The sequence below is a fragment of the Leptopilina heterotoma genome, unplaced genomic scaffold (genome assembly GCF_015476425.1).
Source record: "Leptopilina heterotoma isolate Lh14 unplaced genomic scaffold, ASM1547642v1 Lhet_272, whole genome shotgun sequence".
NCBI lineage: Eukaryota > Metazoa > Arthropoda > Insecta > Hymenoptera > Figitidae > Leptopilina > Leptopilina heterotoma.
In genome coordinates this window covers 619,707-635,363 of record NW_025110982.1, presented here as the reverse complement: position 1 = coordinate 635,363, position 15,657 = coordinate 619,707, and the positions used below count along the sequence as shown (strand labels likewise).

The 15,657-nt window shown below is 29.6% G+C and overlaps 2 protein-coding genes across 2 annotated transcripts in view; both read left to right on the top strand.

The window, feature by feature from the left end:
• The window catches only part of LOC122503884 (translation initiation factor IF-2-like), a 116,455-nt gene that overhangs the window by 23,035 nt on the left and 77,763 nt on the right, over positions 1-15,657 (top strand). The gene's annotated exons all lie outside the window — the stretch shown is intronic.
• The window catches only part of LOC122503881 (SET domain-containing protein SmydA-8), a 182,786-nt gene continuing 179,866 nt past the window's right edge, over positions 12,738-15,657 (top strand). Inside the window, exon 1 of the mRNA XM_043614634.1 lies at positions 12,738-12,948. Within this exon, the coding sequence (XP_043470569.1) occupies positions 12,799-12,948 (150 nt within the window). The 5' untranslated portion in view covers positions 12,738-12,798. The remainder of the gene's footprint in view (positions 12,949-15,657) is intronic.

Here is a 15,657-nt window from a genome sequence, read left to right as displayed (position 1 = left end):
ATAAATCATTTTTCAAAAAAATGACCGCCATATTGAATCCGCCATATTGAATTTTTAAAATCTGACTGCAAATCTGTAGTCAGCGACCCCGAAAACCCCTATATACCAAGTAAATTTAAAATCCAACAAATTTGTTTAATTTGTCCGACATATTGGATCCGCCATTTTGAATTTTTAAAAACTGACTGCTGATTCGTAATCAGCGATCTTAAAAACCCCCGAGAAACAAGTTTGAGACAAATCTAATTAATTTTTAAAAAATTTTGGATTTTACATAAATTACATAAAATCTGACATGTTTTTTGAGGTTAGAAAAAAATTCTGACGTGATGGAGCAAATCTGACTTCGGATTCGGGTTCAGCGCATCAAAATACATAGGGGTATGGTACTGTGGACTTTCGCGCAGGGTACTTTTCTTTTTTTGTGGGGCTGTGAAATTAGTGAAGCTAGACTGAGAATCAGTACTATTCTCAGGATTTGAATTACTGAAACACTGAAAGTCAGTTAACAATTACTGACGTATCAGATATTTTTATCTGCTTGGCGAATTAAAAATTTCTGGAAATTCCGAATTTCATATTATATAGAATACATAAAATTGTTTTTCTTGACTTAAAAAAATGTCTGTGGGAGTAAAAAATTCCAAAAGCAACCTTTTAAAATAATTAAGCTAATACATACTGATTCCTCGCTAAAAGTATTTCGATGTGGTACGAAGTCAGTTAGTAGACTATTTAAGACACGACACATTTCATATAAGCCACTAAAATATTTACAAATATGTGTTCATTTGCAGCTTATCGTTTTAGAAATGGTTTGTGGTCATGAAGATAAGTATACAAAATTTACTTCTTTTAGGGAAATATTTTGCTTTAATCACAACAGCAACAAGCAAACGTATTACATATAATTTTTGTAACTGTTTTGAAAATTTTTACTTTCTCCATAAGAGTAAGAGAGAAAGAGAGAAATTTCCAAAAAAATTCCTCCATAAAAGTTAGAGAGAATAAGAAATTTCCAAAAAATATAACGTCATTATCTTCTCTACGTCATTACTTTTGTTCTGCGTTTATTACCTGCGAAAAATAAAAATAATGTTTAAAAAATTTTATTTTCTTTATAAGAATGAGAGAAAAAGTTAAGGAGTAAATTTGCCAAACTATTACGTCATCGCCTCTTTTACGTCATCTCTTGTGTCCCTTTAATTACCCGCAAAATGTAGCAAAATAAAAATAAAAAGTTTTTTGAAAATTTTATTTTTGCCCTTATGAGTGTGAAAAATGACGAAATTTCTAAGAAATTAAATAGTCGTTAAAAAGCAATTAACGTTAATTGGCAACGAAGTGACAGACATTTCTTCAGTTGCAGGGTTACCTGGGGCCGTGAAATACCTCGCTGTCCGATATTTTTGGGGACGTTTGAAAACTTTTGGATACTCTGGATATTTTTGGTTGCCTCTGGATAAGTTTGGATGCACTGGAATTTTTTTGGAGACCTTCGGATCACCCCGGTTTTACTGGAATGAAATCGTCGTTTCCTTAGTGATTATACTTTCCTTAAGTCTAAAGTTTGGCAGCAGATGGCGCTGTCCGCGTCCTGCTCTACGATTACCGGGATTACAATATAATTTAAATAAGTAAAATGATTCAAAGCTAAAAATAAATGTTTTAAAAAGATTTTTTTAATTCTAAGAAAAGTTTAATTATGTATGCCAATATGTCAACGGCCTGTTTGGATTGTTCTCTACAAGGAAAATTAATATTATCATCGGACGTTAAATTATTAAGAATTAAATCGAAACAATTGTTTGTTTTGTTATACTTATTGAAAAGGTAATCGATCAAAGAAATTAACTTGAATAGTCTGACATTGGGATGGACAAAATTTGGTTCAGTTTTAGTAAATTTACTGTAACTTTGTGGCAATTGGTTGCAAGAAAAAAGTAGTGTGTCTTCTCTGATGTCTGATGTCGATAAACATGCGTTTAAACATTCAGAGCACTGCGTTTGCTTTTTAATAAATGTGGTAATTCGCCCAGTTAAATAAAAAATCGAACAGTTTTTAACAGCAGGTAAAGCGTAATCATGTGTTGCGGCATCCACAAAATCACTAAAATCGCTGTCTTCGTAATTAATAACTAAATTTAGTTTATCTCGAATTTCTTGAATTATACTTTTATTTGAAGAATTATGAAGCTCTTTAAGCTTGGAAATTGTTATTATTGGTTCAGGGGAATTGCCATCAAAAACAGTGCAATTTCCAGTCTTGGGAGGTTTTAAAATACTGTATGCCGACAATATTTTAAATACTTGAAGGAAGGTAGGCGTTGTTGGGTGGTCATTGGCTCCTGCGGACATTCTAACCGTACCGAAAAATCGCTAAAATAAAAATAATAAAAAATTAATTTATTTTCTAATAAATTCAATGACACAATATTGATATGGTTGATATTTATACCTTTTCCTTTGTATAAAAATATTTCTATTTTCATATTTAGCAGTTATTTAAAAAAATTAGAGTATTAAACTTGAGATGCTTATATATTGATAATACAAGCTTCTTTGGAAAAATAATAAATGTAATGCCAGTTTAAAAAAATTGTGTACCTGCAATAAAAGTCTAAAAAAATATTAAAAATTATTCTTAAATTAAATTTTTTTTTATTTTATTAAGTATAATACAAGTCTTAAATAAAAATCGGTGTTATACTTTGTTACAAAACGCAAAGATATCAAAATTAAAACACTTTATTTAAAAAACATAAATATACTCAAATATTTTGTACTATAAATTTACTTTGCTTTTTTTTACAAATTATTGCAGTTTAATCAAAGTTAAATGAATTATTTTTAAAATCAAATTGATTTTTTAATATTCTATTTAAAAACACAAAATATTCCTTTATTAATTTAAAAAATAAGTTTATTACAATTAAATCAATATTAATTAATTATAGAAATATTTCATTAAAAGAACCCTATTTCTACCATAAAGGCAGCTTACCTTATAGACGCATGAAATATGAAATAAATAAAAATAGGAAATAGTAATGTAATATCTCATGAAATATTTTCGTTTTCCAAAAATAAAATTAGCTTTGATGACATTAATTTACAATTTATTATTTTTTATTTATTTTTTGCTTATTTCCACGTACCTCCAACGAATCCTGATTTATCCTTCCCGTCAATACATAATCAAATTTATATGTCTCTAGTAATTTTTTTGACAAGTCGATAGCCAGAGAATCGTCACTCCTAATCCTTCACAAGTTTGATACGTCAAAAATTTATCCCTGCTTATCAGTCCGTCTTCTACTTTCTGTTCCCAATCATTTAGCCATGAAAGTGAATCTTTCAAAACCTGCCATTTTAAATTTATAGAAAATATTTTATTAAAATTAAATATTAGCAGAATAATTATAAAATTACAAACCTTAAAATCATTGCTTTGAAGCGTCATTCCAGTAGCAGGTTTCGTTATATTCAAAGAATCGAACAAATTATTCATTTTTATGCAGAATGCTGCTGTTGATTCACATCCCTTAAGATCAGAATAGTAATCTTTATAGTTTAGTAACCCTTCTGCTGTAGTTTTACTGAAAATCTACATAAAGATAATTAAAATTTTTTAAATTAGTATTTAGCTCACTAGAATAATATAGAAAAACAGTTTTTTAATAGTAAATTAAAGTGTACCTGTACAGCTAACGATACTCTCATTTTCAATAAATTGTTGGGATTTATGTGATTTTCTGTGAGTTTTGGACAAATTCGCCCATTTATATTATTTTTATCTATTTCGAATAATTTTTCAAAATACTCCCACTTTACAGTTTCATTCAAATTAATCTAAAATTGAACGAAACATGCGTTAATAAAATGTAAATATTAATCAATTTTATAAATTAGGAATTATTAAACATAATTTAATTACCTGCAGCTCTTTTCTACTGAATAAAAAGTTTCGGACATATTTAAATAAATGTGGCGTATCTGAAAACATGAAAACCTCACGTTTCGGATCTAGAGGATTGGGAAAAAAGTGATTGGTGTTGTTTAATTTCCCCGACACTCCTAATTCATTCCACAATTTCCTATTGGTAGTAGCTCCATCAGTTACAACTCCGTGAACCTTTGCCCCAGATCTTTCTTAAAGAGCTATAGCTTCAATTACTAATTTCGCTAAAGTAACGCCAGGAGTAGATCCTTTTGACGTAAAAACGGCAATTGGTTGCGTAAAATCTCCTATTAAGGTTTGGAAAATGAACACCAAACCGTGATCGGCAAGTTCGTCTATACTTTTTTCCGTTTTGTCACCAAAATCTACGAGTCCCTTGTAGGTCATCGATTTTTGATCCAATTGGATACCCTTTCTGGTAGACATCTCATCGAGAAGAAGAATTCCATGCCGTTGATCTTCTGGTTTTTTACTTAGCGCCGTAGCAAGCAAATCAAATAAAGATTGATTAAAACCACAAGGTGTCTCCATTAGAGTTAAGTACCTGTATTGAACACAATTGTAAGAATATTATTTCTTGAAAATTTGTTAGTATGAATGAATAAATATTTATTTTAAAAAATCACTTACCGACGAACAGTATTCGTACAGGGTAAAGGTAATATCTTTGCGTCCCTTATCATCCTATACGCTGTAGGAGACTTCATGTGAAAAAGTAGGCTGATCATAATCCACTCCTCCGAATAACGTCGGCCAGTTGCCTTTTCACACTTCGCAGCTTTTATTATTTCTGTAATCACGGTTTCTTCATTTTTTTCAATATTAAGATCTTTTAACTTTTTTTGTAATGATTCTTCATTAATCGAACTCATTTCCTCTTTTAATTGTTTAAACTGAGACTTTAAATGATCTAATTGACCGGAAATACGAACTTTTTGTCTCATAGTTGTGTGTAATTTTTTTTGTAATAATTGTGCTTTTCTTTGTTTGTTTGGACTCCATTTTAATACAATTCTTTGTAATGATTTTCGTTTTTTAAGTCGCATTGTTTTATTTGCTAAAGTAATTTTAGCCTTTTTACATTTTTCACAATGTTTTGTTTTTTTACTTGTGTCATCACCCAAGATGAGAGAACAACCATTATGTCTTAAAGTTCCTAATGAATCTCGAAAAGCAAAAGAAGTCTCAAAATTTCTCACTGAATCAGGAGTTGCACAACCTTGACAAATTCGAGTGTTATGAAAAGTTTCAATTAAATTTTCTACTTCTTTTGCTGAAGACACGAAATCTGAAATGAATCCCATTTTCTTATTTTCTATTAAGCTATCTAGCACTGATATTTGTATTGTCATATCTTGGCACAAAACAATTTTTTTCTGCATCACTGTCTTCCAAACACCGCTCTTGTCAAATCGACCTGTGCAGTGTAAAAATTGGATTGCTCGCAGTTCACCTTCGCTGATAATACAACGACGCCAAGCTATGTTAATTTTTATTGAATCTTCTGAATAAAAAAATTAATTAAATGAAGACAGCCTTGATTCTTCTGATGTTGTATCACCGGAAACTTCTGGAAGATCTGATGATTGTAAAGACAACGTTTGTGTAAACGATTCATCATTCGACGTAGATAAAAAATCATTCATTTGAATTGGTTCTTCTATAATTTCAGTTGATTCACTACATGGATTCACAATTTTTCTTTTTTTAGATACATTTAAATCTTTAAATGGCACTTCTCTCTTAGTAGGTGGAGGGCGCAATTTTTTTTGGTTGACGACAAATATTTTGGACAATTAGGAAATATACACGGCAATGCACCTTTCTTTAGTCTAGGGACTTTGTAATCGACCTGAAAGAATACATTCACTTTCATTAAAAGAATGCTCATATTTTCAAAATTTCAGAAAATTACCGAAATAAGAGTAAAAAATGCTATACTAATAAATAAAAATAAATCGTGGATAACTGGCAAAATAAGAAAAGAGTTCTACTCAGTTTTTTTAATTCTTAAAAATTAACAAATTTCATCTTAACATTTTTTGATTAAATAAAATATAAGTTTTCCAAACAAAAATTAGAAACGATTTTTTATCAAATTTTATTTTTTTATTATATAAAAAATTTTTAATTAATTTAATTTTATTAATTAATCAGGCTAGTATTTAAAAAATTTAAGAATAATTTTAATTATTTTCAACATACATATCTTTGCTATAACTTTTCCCTGTGCATCCTTCACTTCGCGTTTCCAAATTATGTCCTCAGGGCGAAAATGTTTTTCGCAAACCACTTGACCACTTTTAACTTGAAAATTTTCTCGTGGAATTGCTTTTTGACACTTTTCAACGTTTTCTTTTCCACTTGGAACAGATATCATGTGGACTTTTTTGACATTTTTATTTTTTTCCGTTGAGGCATAACCGGACTTGCAGTTTGGCGCAATGCACGAATGCCCTTTGTAAGGCATTATTTATTAAAAATAATTCTCACTTTATAATATTTTGTTTCACATACAAATAAATTTTTTCTAAAAGGGAATGAAAGAAAACAATGCACGGCACATTATAAAAGTAAACAAAACAGAGCAGGACGCGGACAGCGCCATCTCGGGCTGCTTTCGGGAACTATAGAAAGTATAATCACTAAGCCTACATAAGTTTCTGCTGGCATCGCAAGGAATTAAAACCGGGGTGCTTCGGATAAATCGGATACTTTTGAATAAATTTGGATATTTTACAAGAGGAAGGTGCATTTATCCAAAAACTTTGTTTTTTATATACAAAATGGACTGAAAGTGAGTGTTTTTTGTTGTTTTCAAAAATGACATTGAACAAGAGCCTCTCCGGGATGGGGATCAGCTATAGGCCAAGACTGACCGCAGTGAGTTTAAAAAAGAATTTTTAATTTTTTAAATTAAAATTTATTATTTTAAATAATTAAAAAAAATGTTTTTAATTTTTAGTGATTTTATTTAATATTTCTTCAAATTTTAAATAATTCTATTTAATTTTTTTCAAATTTTAATTAATATTATTTTTATTTTTTCAAATTTTAAATAATTTTATTCTAATTTGTTGTCCAAGACGACCGATGATGCTAAGACGATGAGAACAGAGAGAAAATGTGAAACGATTTACCAACGACGCCAATAGAAATATTCCCTGTGGAAGAGGTTCAAATACACCCAGACAACACCGCAATGAAACACACAATTAAATAACACCTCTATTTATTTTAACCACCAGAGAATTTACACTTTCGCGTCAAACGAACAAACTTTAAAAGCACGCCGGTAAACGAATGAATATTCTCAAACTAATGCTGACAATTTACTGGTCAGCTGAGACGCCGGTTTTCCTATCCTTGTCCTAAGGTCACTCAAATCTAATAAATCCTTCCTTGTCACTCTAACTATTGTTGGGTGTGTTATTTAAATTAGGAATACTGCAAAAATGAGTGCTAAAAAAGTTCCAATGACCGTATGAAAATGGCGGCCGTGTTCTTCCATGGGCAAGAAAATCAGCTGTTCTCATGCGTTTTTCTTTCTCATAGAAGAAAACGGCCGCCATTTTCATACAAGTCGAACAAGTGAATGACTTTTACTCCCTGTCGTATGCTATCTGAAATCGCCACTTTTGTTCATTAGGAATCAAATATAAATACTGTAAAGGCGCTTCTAAAGGGCAATATTCCTCTTGAAAAATTCGATCACCCCGCTTTGCGGGAATGGATCAACGAAAATGTGAAAGGTAGGTCAGATTTTAATTATTGAACAATATTCTTATATAATTTTTGTATTACATTTAATTTAAAATCTCATGTTTTGTAAATTTAAACATCAATTAGGAGGTGGAAATATTGCAAGTACGAAATGACAAAGGGAAAAATATTTGCTACAAGTAAAAGAAAATTATGGCCAAGAAATTACCGAACTATTAAAACGCAAGCAAATCGTTGTATTATGCGATGAAACGACTAATCGAAAAGGAGAAGCAGTTTTTCAAATGCTGTTTCGAATTTTACCATCGGAAACAAAAGTGAAATCTCTCAATGTCGTAGCTCCAGTAAAAGTTCTAGAAAGTTGTACAGGCAATTTTTGTTCAAAAGCAATTTTACAGGTATGTAAATAATTTAAAAACTATATCTTTTTTTATTAATTTTTTTTTATTAATCCGAGGGTCTATTTTCCTGTATTAACTACTGGACGTCTGACATTTAAAGTCGGATAGTAGTAGTGCTCAATGTGATCGCATCCCTATTTTCGCCTCGTCACATAGTATTAAAGAAAATTTGATATTTAACGAATTGCCGGATTATAATGTCACAGTTAACATTGCAGTTGACATAATGCACGACGGACCCGAAAGTTTCATGGTTTCTGGTATGGTGGCAATTATAAATCATTACACAGCTAAGACTACTAAAACTAGAAAATAGGATTTTTTTATTGATTAGCTAAATAATATAATACTTTCTTTCGACTTTAGTCCTTATTGCACAAACGATCCACCTCCGATTCTACCTGATCATTGGAAAAATTATAGAATAAATATGTTCGCTTCGGAAATACTGACTTTCGTAAAATATTTTGGACTCATAGTAGGACCCTTAATTCAAAAGGATGATCCTGTTTGGAATTTTTATTTGATTTTGCGTAAATTGACAGATTTATTGACTGCTTCAGCTTTGCAGCGTGATTGCATTAATCTTATACAAGTTTTAATTAAAGAACATAATCGCCAATATATCAAATTATTTAAGCAAAATTTAAAACTTAAGGCACATTTCGTAACACACATTCCTGAGGTTATTAACACTAGTGGTCCCTTGGTACATATGTGGTCCATGCGGACCGAGTCAAAACATCGCGAATCGAAAATATCTCTTCCTGCATCAAATTGTCGAATTAATATTTGCACCACTTTGTCAACGAAGCACCATTTAAGACTGGTTCATCACTTTTTAAAAGGGACAATTTTTTCGAACAGAATTGAAATAGGTCCCACAACGAATGTTAACGTCTCTGATTTACCATTAAATGCCAATTCGAAATCAATATTAAAATATGCTATTATAGTAATTTCAAATTGGATAAGTAAATTTGGAACAAAGTACAGTCCAGGTTCAGTTGTATGCAAAGGTTTTAATTTCTCTATAATTGAGTATTACATGTTATTTAATCACATTTTAGCATAATTTTTTTAAAAATACTATCTTATAACGAAGATGTAAGTATAAAAATATTTTCAATATCAATATATCGAAAAAATTATAATTGATACCAATTACTATGAAGCTTAATTTAGAGTATTTTTGGGGTCTCTAATTAGGATCTTGACGTCAATATAATGTAATTCGGAATCATTTTTTATCCAATTAATCTAATATTGCAAGAACTTCAAAAATATTGAAAATGGAAATTTTTTCTGATTAAAATGATATTGCAGGATGTCCAGAATTGTAATTCATCTGTAATACTTAGATGTTAAAAAGATTTGGTATTTCAATAATAGATTTTACTTTCAGAGATGTTTTGAGCAATGCAAAGAAAAAAGTTTAACTCGGTGTCTATTTTTATTTAATAAAATTTCTGGCTTTGCCTAAATTTTTACCGGTACATCTTTTCTCACCAAATTTAAATATACTTGATTTGAATAAAACTTTTTTTTAATTTGATAAGAAAATTCCAGATTTGGCATATTCTCGCCTTATTCACAGTTTTTCCAGGTCACATTAATTTCCCGTTTTTCCCGGTGATAGACACTCTGTTAAATGTATTAGTAGAAACAAAAACCCGTCGTAAATCTTCTTTTAAAAAATTGCTTTTTACTTTAATTTTTATTGATGTAATATTTATGAAAACCGACCCAAATTAGTTTGAATTAGACTCTACAATAATTCCATAAACTGATAGAAATTGTGGATACATTTTTAATAAATTAATATTAAAGTACTACTATATACTGTAAAAAATATTATTGGTAACATAATTTTAAAACGAATAGAAAAAACGATGCCGTATCGACTATAAACAAATGAATAATTTATTTGTTAACTTAATTCGTTTATAACATTAATAAATAATATTTTTTGAACAATATTTATGTACAGTTGTTAATAGTGACTTAATCTGAAGCCATTAGAAAAGAAAGACAATTTTTTTACTTTAAACAAGCGAGCTATTCATTTGTTAATTTAACTTAAATTAAAAGTTGTTTAAAACTATAAAAAAACTTTTATTGTCCAAGTATCGTTTTTTATCTTTTAATTTGTAATACTCATAAGATTTAATCAATAACGAGAAGAAACAAATTTTTTTCTTAATTTATGAGAGGAAAAGCTATTAAAGACATCATTAATTTGTTATTTGCATTAAAAATAATAATAATAAAAATTCGAATTTAAAAAAAGTGCTTCCTTAAGTTTTTTACAAATTTATTTAAGTTATTACAAAAAAATTTGCGAGGTTTCGACAAAATCTGTGGGCTGTACACTTTTTTTAACAGTAAATTGCAGATTCAGACCACAGTGTAGCGCCTCGTTGTATTTCCCACACAGGTACTTGCAAACATTTCAAGATTGCCTTAATAAAATAAATTCAAAAATATGTAGAATGAAAGCCTAAAACTTAGGGGCCATCCATAAATCACGTAGCCTCTTGAGGGGGAGGGGGGGGTCAAGCAATTGACTACGACAAGAGGAAAAAATGGCGCTAATACATGTAATAGCGTACTAAATGGGGGGAGGGGGGGTCAAAATTCCCAAAAAATGGGGCTACGTGGATTATGGACGGCCCCTTACTGAAACTGTGGCCCGTTGAAATTTTTATGTGCAATAATTTATATTGAAACTATGAAAGAGTATATTCCCTGTAAAAAAAAAGTATTGGGAGGTACGGGATTCCGTATTGCAAGTGCCAACCTGCCAATGCGGTATTCGCGAATTACCGCATTGGGTGTCGTGGTGAATACGGAAATCATGGGGTCCCAATGCGGTGCCAGTTTTAAGCTTTAAAAAAACGAAAATACGTGACAGGAGGAAATAATTAGTGTCAGTGGAGAAATATGCGAGTTAAAGGAATGAGAAAATAATAATAGTGAGTGTAAAAATGAAATTTTAAGAAAAAAAGGTAAGTTGAACTGTCAAATATGGGCCCAATGAGGCATAGGCTGATTTCAATGCGCCACAGCAAAAGCAACTTTGACTGGTTTGAATGGCGTGAAATAGATAAACAAACATTTTCTAACACATTTGTCTCCGTACACAGACACTTTTCACTAAATCTGCCAACGTACAATTGGTAAGCATCTTCTAAATTACAATAATCGAAAATATTGTTTAGATTCATGCAGAAACGTGGTTATAAAATAAAAAATTGGAAAGTAATGTAATGCAAATCATATGTCAGCTGGGCCACTGTGTTCGCTCGATTCGCTCTGCTTGCTTCTGCCCTCTACTGGCGACTTGCACTATGTACCGATTGTGTACCGCATTGAAAGCAGCCTACGCCGCATTGGACTCATATTTGACAGTTCAACTTACCTTTTTTTCTTAAAATTTCATTTTTACACTCACTATTAGTGTTTTCTCATTCCTTTAACTCGCATATTTCTGCACTGACACTAATTATTTCCTCCTGTCACGTATTTTCGTTTTTTTTAAAGCTTAAAACTTGCACCGCATTGGGACCCCTTGATTTCCGTATTTACCACGACACCCAATGCGGTATTTCGCGAATACCGCATTGGCAGGTTGGCACTTGCAATACGGAATCCCGTACCTCCCAATACTTTTTTTTTTACAGGGTTGTTCTTGAATTCGACAGAGATCACGGTTGTGTTAGGACCGCAAATGACGAAATTGTCAGGACAACCTAAATATTCTAATCCAAAACAATCGAAAACAACAGATTTTCATCTGTAAAAAATCTTTTTATTAAAAATAAATAAAAATATATAAGACTTTCAAAATATTACATTTTTAACTGCGAAATTAAATTCTAAAGTGTAATTTTTACTTATATATTCAATTTAACCACTTCTTAAGGCAAATGTAAATGAGATAGAATTGGCGGTATATTAAAACGTACTAATGGGAAAAAATTGCATATAAGAGAGACATTTTTTTGCTAGTAGAATAAAAATATTATTTTCCTCTATAAATACCAAGTATGTCATTATAAATAATATTTTACGTATAACAACGATTGCGTTTTATTTTTTATCTTAGAAACCCTTTGAGATCCCAAGATGAAACTTGCACGACAAGTAGAGCACATTTGCCCAATATTTAGTAAAATTTTGAAAAAATTAAAGATGTTTTTTTAAATAGTTGATTATTTTTTTATGAAAATTGGTGTGATGAAGTTACGTAGACTTCCCCAGTAATGAGTACATAAAATCGTACCTCTAAAATGTTAATTAAAAAACAAAATGTGTTCTTTTTCTCAAATAAATTAAACATGTATACTTATTTATTTCTTATGTATTTAATTCTGCTTTTGTATTACGTAAGCTATTGTTTTTAAAAATTATCTTATACATTAAAATGTTATGAGATTTATAATCATCTAAAATTATTATAATTATAATCTCAATAATATTGATAGAAACTGTATATCTGAGCATCCAAATTAACACATTGTTTTATAAATTCAATTTATTTAGTGGTTAGGGTCAGTGTAATACCAATTTTAGTACAACTATTTATAGACCATTTGGATGCTTCTCTATCTGAGTTCTACCTATGTAGCACAGTTTACAAGACTCAGGTTTTAACAGTGTCTTGTGGGATTTCGCAGTTGATGTTGAGAAGTCTGCAGAAGATATATCATCATGAATGATATTAGTGAACATGAAGTTTGCGCTATGTGTAAGTCACCGGCAATACAGAAATGTAGTGGCTGTAAATCAGTTTTTTACTGCAGTCGTGAGCATCAGAAACGCCATTGGAAAGAACATTCAAAAAAATGTACTTCATACAAAGTAAGTAACAATAAGTATATCTAAAATCAATGAATTCTTCATAATTAAAATTGTATTTAGGACATCGGGTTGATTTTAATTAATATATTAACTAATAATTAATATTTCACAAACTAAAAGGGTATAAAATTTATTTATATGTTCAATAAATTCAATAATTCAATAATCTACATTAATAAAATTTTTGTTCGGATGTTATTTTTTTTGCTTAATGTTTTCTTTCTTCTACTGTGAAAGATAAATATTTTTGACTTGTGTTCAAACAAGAGCGGTTCCCCTGGCGGATAAAACCTGACGAAAACACGACGAATTTGTCATCATTTCGCCAAGCTTTCGTACCATTCTAATGTTAGAATAAATATAATAGAAATAGTAAAGAGAAATATTGAAAACAATAAGTGGTTATCCAAGGATTAAAGTTATAAAATATTTAATATAAATTAATGTTTATTTATTAAAACATTAATGTTAAAAATCAGAGATGTTAGCTTTACAATGCTATGTGTATTTATGTGTCACATGAAAAGTATAATAAACTGTTGACATGTTGCCTTGCATTTAAAAAGTTTATACTTTTGTAATGAACTAAATAACCAATACTTTTAACAATATTGTTAAAAAACAATTTTTTTCTCTTAATTTTTATTGCTTTTTATTAATAATAAAACTGTTGTAACTCAGTCATTTTTGATCAAATTATCCTCAGATTTGGCATGTATATAGCGTATATTCGACAGATAAATACAAAACAATGAAAAATGAATAAATTTTATACTGTTAATAACTATTTAATTGTAAATTAAAAATAATATAATTTATACTTTCTTATTTTCGCCATCTGAAAGACTCCAGGAAATTTTCGAGTTGACCAAACTTCCAGTGAGAAACTTATTTATTGCATGCTAAAAAAGTTTTTAGGAACGTTTCGTATTGATTTATCGCAATTCTTCAATGTTTTGTGACATTTAACAAAATCAAGTGACGTGGCGCTGCGCTGCGAGTCGCAACACTAATTCTATCAGACTATTAACGGTGTATACAATCTTATAGACCAAAATTATATGTATACCAGTGTTAATTAGATAATTATTTTATTCCGAATATGACTAAAGTTATTCAGTGTTTTAATTCCGACAGAAAAAGGATTCAAAAAAATAGAAGAATGAGGTATATGTATAATGTGTTTATATGAGGCATTTTATTTCAAACCGTTTCATCGACAAGAAACAATCGCAAGGAGAGCGATTTTCTTATAAATTTAATGATAGGGTAGAGTGGGGTAAAAAAGCCACATTTTTACTTTTGATGTTGTAAAATCTGTATTTAAAATTTTTTTCTCAAATTTCCAATTGTTATTGAAAGTTTAGTTATTAAGCTTGAAAATTCTTGACGAAAATATTTTTTATCTCATGAAAGGACTAAGTTATAAGAGTTTTACGAAAGCACTGTAAGTGGCTTTTTTGCACCACCTGGTGGGGTGAAAAAGCCACCCTACGATTTTAGCAAAACATGTTATCAATTTAGGTATTTTTATAGTTTCCCTTTATTTATATGACAAATAGTCTCATTTGAAAAATATTCTAATAATTATGAAAGAGTTTTTAGCAAGCAAAATTGAAAATTATATTAAGTTTACCTGTTGTCCATTTGCACTGCCAATTTTTCGTACCTTTTTTAGAAGTTCTCTTTAAGTTTTACCACAGATAACATATTTCGTTGCAACTGTTTATTCATTGTTTATTTTTTAAATGCACTTTGAACTACTTTTTCGTCGTGTTTAATTTATTTTATTAAATAAACACGAGAAATTTTGTAAAATAAGAAGGTTAGTTTAAATAGAAAACAAGTGAATTTCACAAAATATTCAATGGATTTTTTGCCCTGGCTTTTTTACACCCAAGATCAGTTATTAAAAAAAGCAAAAATAAATTGTTAATTCAGTTCAATTTCCAAAAATTAACATTGTATACGTTTTCGGTATACTTTTCTCCTTATGTACAAACATTTACTTTTATTATTCGTTCACTTAATCAAATTGTAATATGTTTGAAAAGTTCACCAAAATGTTTTCAAAAAAGCAACAAAAAATTAAAATTACAATAAAAACAATATTAATCTAGGTACAACATTCAAATTAGATTCAAAAGTTGCGTATTACCTAATAGTATTTATATTCTAAACAGCTGATAAATCGGCTTAATAGTTTTTAAATAAAACTCAAATGGCTTTTTACACCATGGCTTTTTTACCCCACTCTACCCTATAAAAGTTTAATTATTTGTAACATATTATACACTGATTTGAAAAAGAATTTCATAAAGCTTAACTTTTTTAGTTTCCATTTCCTTATAGACATTTAATGGGATTAACAGAAAAAAAAATTGTTTAAAATATGCGTTTTTGGAAAATTTGACAAATGGTACGAAGTTGAATGGGTTAGGATTTAACTTCGTCAACTTTTGTCAAGTTTTTCAAAAATTTGACATTATAAAAACTACAAAATGAAAAAAATTGTTTTGTTTTTGAACCGTTATTTACGATTCGTAGAGGGCGCCAAAATGGCGATCTCAAATGCGGTTCTTCTCAAGTCAAAAATTCAAAAGATCAAATCATCATTTCTTTAAAAAGACGCCATTTTTGTTTTTTAAACTTTTTTTTCATTTCACCACATTAGTCCACTAGGTATTAATGTACACTAACATAAATTTT